This window comes from Periplaneta americana, chromosome 5, assembly GCF_040183065.1.
Source record: "Periplaneta americana isolate PAMFEO1 chromosome 5, P.americana_PAMFEO1_priV1, whole genome shotgun sequence".
Lineage (NCBI taxonomy): Eukaryota > Metazoa > Arthropoda > Insecta > Blattodea > Blattidae > Periplaneta > Periplaneta americana.
The window spans coordinates 20,193,159-20,203,745 of record NC_091121.1 but is presented as its reverse complement, the minus strand read 5'-3'; the positions used below and the strand labels follow the sequence as shown (position 1 = coordinate 20,203,745).

The window sequence follows — 10,587 nt, the reverse complement described above, 5'->3', positions numbered from 1 at the left end:
AACATCAATTAAGTTTCTTATATTTGAATAATACTACCTTTTTATTGCAGTAGTTGAATTTGATTGCTTTTAACTACCAGTAGCTAATTGAATTGTATATTTAAGATGTCCAGATTTAATAAAATCAATGGCTTCTGAATTAAATCAAACACTAAGCTGCTACTATTTGGTACCTAGTTTACATACGTATTTAAGTAAATGATTACAAATAGGATACATACAATTGTAACTAAGAAACTATTTCAAGGTCTCCAACTTCAAGAAAGTGATTTACCTTTCTCGAACTTGGTATCAAATATGTGAGAAATTACAAGCAGTTGCAATGCTAAAATAAGTACTAACTAAAACAAATACGAGTAGACAGAATTTGATTTGTTAGTCATTCGTATATATATTTTAATGTCAGTGGCATAGATTGAAATAAAATCAATTTGGATATTTTTGCAATTGAAGAGTCCACTGCAAGAATGATGGATGCCACTTTCTTGTCGAAAATGAACCAAGATTATCAATGCATAGCTTAAGACATACAGAATGTACATAGAGAGTTATATGGCATTAACACTGATAGTCATTGTCCAGTAATGATCGGAAAATCACAGTTAAGCTTTGAGAGCTAAGCATTTCAAACTTTCAATTGCTTCTCCTGGCATTTCAAACTTTCAATTGCTTCTCCTGCAAAATGTATTCCAAATGACATCCATCATTCTTGCAGTGGACTCTTCAATTGGAAAGGCACAGAAATTTCAGAAAAGTAACACTTGGTTCTAGACTCATGTATAGGCCTACCATAGCATTAAAATGAAATACAGTAGACTCTTGCTAATCCGGCCATTGCTTGCACACGGAGTGGTGGATTAGCGAGAATACTGGCACCGGATTACTCTTGAGTTCTTCCAACCGCTCCACTTGCGCTTCTAAATCGAAACTAGAACGTCCCACAAGTGGCCGGCAAATGTACAGTATATGTATGCCTATATAAATATATTTGTATCTAAGTAATACTGTTTTAACACATGACACTGGTCCAAATTTCTCAGAAAATATTATGGGTACAGTATAAGTGATAGGAAGTACAGAGGAGGCCGGATTAGTGAGATATAAAAATTTGAAGTTTTGATATTTCATTGCGCTGTGTATGGCAAACTATATGAAAGATTTTATTGTTAGTAGTAATTTCGTATTAATTGACAATGTTTTGTTTACCAATGACGGGAATTCATTAATAATCATCATCATAGTCATAAGCATCATAATCAACACGAGTAGGACGTTCAGTGACTGGACCTACTGTGTAATGTATTAAATATTCTGGATAGTACTCATTGTCACAGAATTTCACAATCACATGTCCATTAGATTTTTGTGCTGTATCACAACGCAGTGTGTTGTTGAGGTTGTATACGTTATCTATAAGTGGAGGAATATTCATGTTTCCATTTCCTATACAACTATTTGAGACAAGCACTCTGACAAGGAACATAACCTTCTCTGTTGCATTCTTATCAGAATAGTGGCTGGCATAGTATGAAATTGGAGAAAATGACACTCCTTTACCAAATCTATTTCCAGTGCTTCCACCGTGCATTCTCCAGTTGAAGTTATTTTCGCAAATACTCTGAACATTACTTTTGTTTGTGCCATGGAAAAGTCTCATCTCCTCCACGGAATAGATTTGCTGGCTTTCCATCTCAGACTTCTTCAGTAAGTAACAGCCTAGTAGATATGGATTTTGTATTCGTTCTATTTGAGTAACTTTGAACCTCTTTTGCGTAGTTGTTTTGAAAAGTCTTACCACTTCATTGTATTCTTGTGTGTTATTTTGAACAGTTACTTTAGTAAAAGACGAGTGAGTAGTCATAGGTGACCAGTTATAAGCCAAAGGTTGCTGAAAAACTGCCCTGCTGAGGGGTCTGCTACTGACAGGAATGATTTTGCGTTGCCGTCGTTCTTCCATCTCTTGCCTTATTCTCTCTTGTTCTCGTAGGTTTCTGGCTTGCTCTTGGCGCCTTCTCTCTTCTTCTAGTCTCTGTTGTAAGATGTATTGCTGTTGCCTTTCATAGTTTTGATTTTGTGCAGGTGACATGTAAGATGATGATCTTGATTGAGAAGTTGATTGTTGTCTCTGTGGTTCTGGTGAGCTAAAAAGACTTCCCATTTTGCTGCGGTAAAATCAAAACAAAACATTAATTAGAAATGTATATTGATTTTTCTGCAAATAAAAAAGAGACTATGCCAAAATATTTTCGATATTAAGGGGAGAGGATGGTATTTTTTTTTAACTTTTTTCCTATTTGGTGTAAAATATTATTTTTTGTATGTAGAGAGCTCATAGCTGTGGCAACTCAACCAAGTAAAAATATTTTGAAAAAAAAAAAAAATTATTTGGGGGCCCAAATTCGAAAAAAAAAATATACCCAATTCAGGATTGTACTAAAACCGATATATCTAAACCGTTTTTAAAGATAGATTCAAACCATTTTTTGCAATGTATTTGCAAAAGCATGTTCTGCAAACTGTAACAGAATTTTGATATTAATCCCTACGATTGTAAAATAAACAATTAAAATTTAATAACAATTTCCTGATTTCCTTTCTTGCAAACAAACGGACGTATTTTTAAAATGAAATCAATTAACAAAATTCTGTTACAGATAAAAGTTTCCTAATAGTCTAAAGAATGTGTGTTCTAAATTTCATACGTGTATCTTTAATAGTTCAGAAATTATATCCATTTTTGTCTGGCTATGTAGCAAAAATAAAAAATGAAGTTACTGGAAACCGATAAAAGCGGGCATGTGATTTAAAAATCCATAGCGCAGGAAGTTTAAAAATGACGTCTCAACATCCGATAAGGGCATAAATACCCACAAAATGTTAAGCAATGCATTCCATACATATCAAAGGGTATTTTAAAGAAAAAGATATTTTTTTTTTTAATTTAATTTACCGGAAACAACGATAGAAGTGGGCGAGTGATTTAAAAATTCATAACGCAGGAAGTTTAAAATTGGCGACTCAACATCCGATAAGGGCACAAATACCCACAAAATGTTATGCTATGCATTCCACACATATCAAAGAGTAAAGAATTTTTTTTAATTTACTCATTTTTCACCAAAAAATACCATCCTCTCCCCTTAATTCGATTTATATACGAAGACATTGTAATACCTTGAAATTAATGTTCTTTTACCACACAAGTTTGTAGGCCTATGTCTCTGATTTCTATTTATGTAGTAGTAGTTTCTGGATTCAATTAAGTAGACTAGACTATAGAAGCAATTAAAAATGTTTGCCAAGAAATTTGTTAAAATGAAGTTACTGTTAATAAATATAGACACCATGAACATTTTCAATACTAGAAACATTTTTTCTTTCTCAAGCATTTGAGTATTAAACTCAAGCATCTGTTCTCTAGCCCGTGTAAAAAAAAAAAGAGCCTATATGGCCCTTTAAGAAAAATAATTTGGCACAAATGGCTCTGAATGTATTAGAAAATAAATATATTTTAATATAGCAAGGCAGCCACAGGCTTAGCGTGTTTGTCTGCTGATATGTAGCTGTGTTCAGGCATGGGTTGGATTCCCGCTTGGGCTGATTACCTGGTTGAGATTTTTCCGAGGTTTTCCTCAACTGTAAGGCAAATGTCAAGTAATTCCTGGCGAATCCTTCGCCTTATATTGCCAAGTACCGTCTACCATCAATTCCATTGACGCTAAATAACCGAATAGTTGTTACAGTGTCGTTAACTAACCGAATAATATATATGTCAAGGTCTTTGGAGGATATAAATTAACTAAAATGTTTTTATAATATATTAAATGCAGTTTTTTGTTCTGTTGTTATCATCGTGACTACTACTCCTACTGCTACTGCTGCTACTGCTACTAATAATAATGAGAACCACGACAATAATAATAATAATAATAATAATAATAATAATAATAATAATAATAATAATGTGAAAAGGGTAGACTAAAATGCGCACGTAAAATTTATTAAGTTTCACGATTTTCGAAAATGTATCATGTTTAAATTGAAGACAGTGCCTTAGTTTATAATTATTATATATAATAATAATAATAATAATAATAATGATTTATTTAACCTGGCAGAGTTAAGGCCATACGGCCTTCTCTAACACTCAACCAGGAGTAAAGACTGCGTTACAAAAACACTACAAATTTACAAATTACACTACAATTTTACACACAAAATTGAATAAGATAATAATAATAATAAAAAATAAACAACAAATAAGAAGAAATCGGACATAATATATAACATACAGAAAGAAAGAAAAAAGCATAATAATATGTGAACAGCAGGTCAAAATAAATGAGGCATACAAAAAAAAAGACAATTATTCATAATAATAATAATAATAATAATAATAATAATAATAATAATAATAAAATAAGAATAGTAATAATTATGATGATGATGATAATAATAATAATAATAATAATAATAATAGTAATATTAGTAATAAAATAGTGCAGTACAAAGTATACAGTGAATACAATATTTCTAAGTACACACAATAAGGAAAATTAAGATTATATATAGCTCAACTTATCACATTAGAGATATAACATTATCGGAAAATATGAAAACAAAAATATAAAATAAGTTGAATATCATTAGAACATAAAAAAAAATGTGAAAACGTGGAAACATGCAATACAACACTTGTCATAATAGTAAGTTAGTTTGGCAACTCGTCATAAGATAATTTTCTAACTTTGATTTGAAAGAATTCAATGTTCGGCAGCCCTTGACTTCAGGCGGCAGAGAGTTCCAGTGACGAGAGGTAGCAACAGTGAAGGATGAGGAATACAGAGACGATGCGTGAAGTGGAATTTCTAGCGTGTTATCGCGTTGTGATCGAGTATTAATATTATGATAGCGAGAGAGAGTATGAAATCGAGCGAATAAATAATAGGGGGATGAAGAGTGCATAATTCGATATAAGAGAGAAAGTGAGTGCAGATTTCTCCTCTCATGTAACCTAAGCCATGATAACTTCTTGAAAGAAGGTGAGATATGATCATAGTATCGAACATTACAAATGAAGCGGACGCACGCGTTATGAACACGCTGTAGTTTCTGAGCGGAATCAATCCTGAGATCACTGAACAAAACGTCGCAATAATCGAAGTGAGGTAGAATGAGTGTCTGTACCAGCGTCTGTTTTAATTTAGATGGATAATGATACAATCTTTTTAGTGAATGGAGAATAGAGAATGCCTTCTTACATGTATATTTAATATGCGTATCCCAATTGAGATATATATAATTTGAACTGGTAATGGAAATTACGAGAAAACGGCTGAACGGATTTTAATAAATGACCCCTCATTTTGAAGCTTAGAACCCGAAGTTTTTCAGAAAAATATTAACTTTCAGTGAAACGTTAGTTTTCCTACATAATTTTCATATTTTCCAAAATCCATCTTTCGTCAGTTTTGAGGACTAATTGCATCATTTCAGAATAAAACAAAACACACACTAGCCTACAATAAACACGAAGGCCAAGACCTGCAGGATTGCTGACATACTTAGAGCTCAAATTCAATTGGTTATTAAAAACTTGAAGGCCTACTAAAAATAATTTACAGGTCTGATTCTGTGGTGTGTAATTTTATGAGTGCAGCTGTGTATTGGATATCAAAATTCTACAAAACTTGAGATGCTTTGATATTATTACCATTAGAAATTAAATATTATTATAATTAATGCCATGATGCGACTATTTTTCATTATACGTATTAACTTAATGCTATATTGATGATATGAAAGTGAAAGTAGATAGAGATTATATATGAAATTAGATCTTCATTTCTATAATTTACTGAATGGCGGCATGTAGTATATAAATACAAAACTTACGTAAGATAATAATATTGTTATTAAAAATGAAATATTTTTATAGTTATTTAATCAAGTGGGGTTGGGTCTTTTCCATATAGTTAATGGCGGTGTGGTGTAGATATTTATATGCGTAATTCTCTTCAGTATTGGCTCGAGAGAGCGCAAAAATTACAGTTCCTAAGGAAAAACCAAAATGTATTACTTACTGATAAAATAAAGAGACCTAGAAAATTTTGTAGTCTCCCGATCTCTTAGCAGGATGAAATGATTTTACTCTCTACATTTCAAGCTCTCCATACAGTAGGTATACCAAGATGCTATGTTTATTGTTCGAAAGCATAGCAAACCTGACATTTTTTTAACTTTCGCGCACAATTCACAATGACCTGAATTAGCTATTATTTAGTTCCACAAGAAAAACCCACTGATCGTTCTAACATTGTTACTTGCGTTTTCGCGTTGAAACTCAAAACCTTAAGGTGGATAGGTTCAAGAAAAAGTATTTAGCATAAAAAAAAAAAAACATTCAGAGGGAGTATGTTTCATTATTACGGAAGAAAATAACTTTCAAAATGTCTGGATTCTTTATTGAAAATAAACCTGAAAAATTTTTATTTGAACGTCTAATTTACTTAGTTTGCAGCATTTGCTGCACAAGCCACTTTAATATCAAGAATGGCAACCATTTATAATACATGGATCATTCAATAATTAGTGGCAATGATGTTTGTATGTGGCGCTATCAGCGGTAAATGATACAAGCTGATAGCAATGAGAAAGAAGAGCATCTGATGTGTGTTATCTATGAGTTTGAAGACAGTAATCTCATTTATAAGATATTTGTAGCGAGTTTAATTTGTAGATTCTTATCTGTAGCACTCTAAAATGTTTAGCAAATACGAACAAAGATACTTAATTAAAATTCAGATTGCAAGAGACAAGAATGCTCGACAATGCCATACAGCATTACTGGAAGCTTGTGGTAGAGAGATTTTCACCATATCGTACCGTGGCTAGGTGTGCACATGCGTTTCACAATGGGAGGGAAGATGTTCATCAAAAACGTGAAGCTGGCAGACCGCAATCGGAAAGTTATGATGTGCGTGTGAATGCTGTAAGAACACTGCTCGAAGAACACCGTTGTTGGACTTGTATTGAACTAGCAAGGGAATTTGGAATTACTCCTGGTACGATTCTTCGCATACTTAAGAAGAAGTTAAAGATGAGGAAAATCTGCGGTCAGTGGGATCCATACAATCTTGAAGAGAATAACATGCGACAGAGAATGGAAACAGCGAGATTGCACTTAGAAGCTATGGACGTGAAGGCGAGCATTACCAACCAAAATTGAAGAGACAATCAAATGAGTGGCGGCACAATGATTCCCCAAGGCCAAAAAAGTATCAGCAAGAACAGAATCCACTTAAAGTCACGTTCATTGTTGCTTATGACTTTGATGGTGGCTTTGTCATTCATTCAGTTCCTGCAGGAAATCATGTGTCTGGTGCATATTACAGTTATTTTCTGGAACACCATTTACGACCAGCTGTGCACCGTAAACGTCCAAATCTCCTGAATTCTCATCCTATTGTGCTACATGATGGTGCTCTCTCTCACATAGCTGCCCCTGTGGTTAATTTACTTCGCAGATGGAACTGGGAAATTCTGGAGCATCCTCCATACTCCCCAGATATGAGCCCATGTGATTTTCGCGAAAATGAAATTACCACTTAGAGGAGTTCGCTTTAGAACCAGACAGGCAATTATAGCAGCAGTAGAGCAGTCTGTTCGAAGATTAGTACAACAAGACGCTGTTGATGGCATCCGTCATCTCCCTGAGGTGTGGAGGTGGATTCTTTATGTTGGAGGAGATTACTTCTGAGCTCTGCAAAAATGTGACTGTTCAAAAAATGTTTTCTTTGTTGTTAATTGTTGCCACTAATTATTGAATGATCCATGCAATATAATTGAGACACCAAAGTTGAAAAATGAGTTCTTTAAATGTTCCTAATGACAATGTAATTTAAGTCTACAAGCACAGTGGCTCGCTGATTTAAGAACTCTGGCTGCAACTCTTTGGATTGAATTCAGTGTTGCCAGGTTTATGTAACCAGAAATCCATACTTCACGCAAAAAATTTCTACAAAAATTATTTTATGTAACATAAACAATTGTAAATTAAATTGCTTTTAAACTAAAAAAAATTGAATATGTTTTACGTTGAGTATTCAAGATTCTCCTCAGATCCAACTAAAACTCAACAGTATCTCTGAAGTGGTATATATTTCACAATTTTTCTATGTGGAAGAGCACTCTGATTGATTTCTACAAGGTTGTCGATTAAATTAAACCTACGATTATGTTCAACTATATCAAAAACATATCGAAGTTCAGGTTTTTTAAACCTCTTCATAATGTTCAGGTGCATTTGAAAATAGTGTACTTATGCTGCATTCTCTTTGTGAACTTTTAATAAACCGTGTCTTAAGAGTTCACTTTTTCGGCTACAAGTTCATTTTTACATTCAGTTTTATTACCGTTTTCACTCTTGCAAAACAAATCTCACTTTTACGTAATTCGACTAACAATAAGTTAATTCACCACTCAATTTCCTTTTTTTCTCGGGAGTAGATGGATCTGATTCGTCACCGGAAAAATTCATAATGGAAAACAGCAAATTTACCACGGTAGAGTAGGCCTAACTACTTTAATCACAGGCACTTCACAAGAAAAGCTGAACTCACACCGATGACCCCGTGATACATTTGGGCCTACTACAATGATGCAACAGTAGAAAATAAAATGAGGAAATGTAATCAGGAATTATACAATACCTAATAAAAAAACAACGGGAAAGTCCCTTTCTGATGTAAAAGAGTTTGTGTTGATAAATGACTATGCTTAACGTTATCATAGATGCTTTGTGTAAGTACAGGTCGAAGTGTATTTCAGATTCTTAGAACTATAAAATTTAAATTAATTAAAATGCATGGCGATTGTTACGAATATTAACAAAAGGATAAGTCCACACCTGTGAGTAACGGTTAGCGAGCCTGGCCGCGAAACCAGGTGGCCCGGGTTCGATTCTCGGTCGGGGCAAGTTACCTGGTTGAGGTTTTTTTCCGGGATTTTCCCTCAACCTAATATGAGCAAATGCTGGGTAACTTTCGGTGTTGGACTCCGGACTCATTTCATCGGCATCATCGCCCTCATCTCATTCAGACGCTAAATAACCTTCATTCAAACGCTAAATAACCTTCATTCGGACGCTAAATAACCTAAGATGTTGATAAAGCGTCATAAAATAACCAACTAAAATAAAATTAAAAAAAAAAACAAAAGGATAAGTTTTCCCTACATTTTGGCCAATGTTACAAAAAAAATCCTTCAATCCCTATCAGGCTTAAAATATCCCTAAGACAGGGATTTCACCCTATAGCTGGCAACATTGACAGAATTATGTAATTACTGTGCTCGTTGATTACGGGAGTACTGATTATTATCCTTTAAACTGCGATGTTTTGCAACCATGCAGCACATAATACATAAATCCGGCTGCTTTTAAAAACAATTATTGTATCTTTCATCTTACGGCTACATTTTAATTTTACGCTAAACTGAAAATATTGTACCAAATTTATTGGAACATTTTTGTTCAAGATATATAAAAGAAAAATTAACAGAAAACAACATGGCGGACATATTAAACTTTTAAGCTGAATTAATAAATCTCATTGCTTTAATAATACGAATGTTTTGTACATTTTAACTCTAGGAATAAATTTAATTATTTCAAAATGCAAGGTCAAATTATATACCGTAAACCAGTAGGCCTATAAGTTACCACCACATTCTTGCCGGAAATATACGCCTAACCTTGACCTGCTACATTTGTATATGGAAACTTTGGCCATTGTGGTGGAGTACCGATAATTTTTAAAAATAAAACAGTATTTCAAACAACACTATAAACATGAAATATATTTTTCAACTGTATAATAAATTAATTTCATACAAACCCATCACGTCTGGCGTAACATTTTAAAAATTGAGTTGAGGATGATTTTTTTTAACTATAACCTTGTTAGACACATTTCTGCATGAAGTTTGAAACACAGTTATGTCGAAAATATTCTCTCTATAAAGATAAATTTATTTTCAACGTTTCAATGATAAGAAAATCATAGGTTTTTAATTAATGCTGTTTTTCATAGTGGGGATATTTCCTTCCCTTGAACAATTTGCCTTCAATATTAGATACGTATTTTTGTAAAGAAATAAATGAGATTTTAGATCTGTCTTTAGAATTAAGAGTACTTACAGGTTTTATTTGATAAACAGATATATTTCGATGGTGTTGCACAATTTCTGCAGACAGCTTTCCACACGAACTGCTAATAATACACCTCTCGTCTACAGTTCACAGCGCCACACTGCCTCTCTTCCCAGCAGTTCCCTCTGCACAGCGATTTGCGGGAACTCCCGTATGACACATTGCATACTGTAGTCGGTAGTGTCAGATGAATTTGATTTCCAGTGTTGCCAACTGGACGGAAATTCCTTCAAAACTGACGGAATTTCAATGTAGCGGAGGGAAAAGAATGGTTTTGACGGGTGACGGATTTTCTGGCTGAATCTTCTTTTGACTTTTTTACGTGCTGTAATTTTTAATTGTTTAATTTTTGAGGGAGCGTAGACCAACCTAGCGCA

The 10,587-nt window shown here is 33.6% G+C and overlaps 1 protein-coding gene across 1 annotated transcript; it reads right to left on the bottom strand.

Moving 5' to 3' along the window:
* Positions 1 to 970: 970 nt before the first annotated feature.
* Positions 971 to 10,356, bottom strand: LOC138699512 (protein mono-ADP-ribosyltransferase PARP11-like). The gene is made up of 2 exons (XM_069825453.1): positions 10,199 to 10,356; positions 971 to 2,162 (listed from the first exon to the last, which is right to left on the bottom strand). The coding sequence occupies exon 2, from the start codon at positions 2,156 to 2,158 to the stop codon at positions 1,223 to 1,225; it is 936 nt and encodes a 311-aa protein (XP_069681554.1). The 5' UTR covers positions 2,159 to 2,162; positions 10,199 to 10,356; the 3' UTR covers positions 971 to 1,222.
* Positions 10,357 to 10,587: the final 231 nt, after the last annotated feature.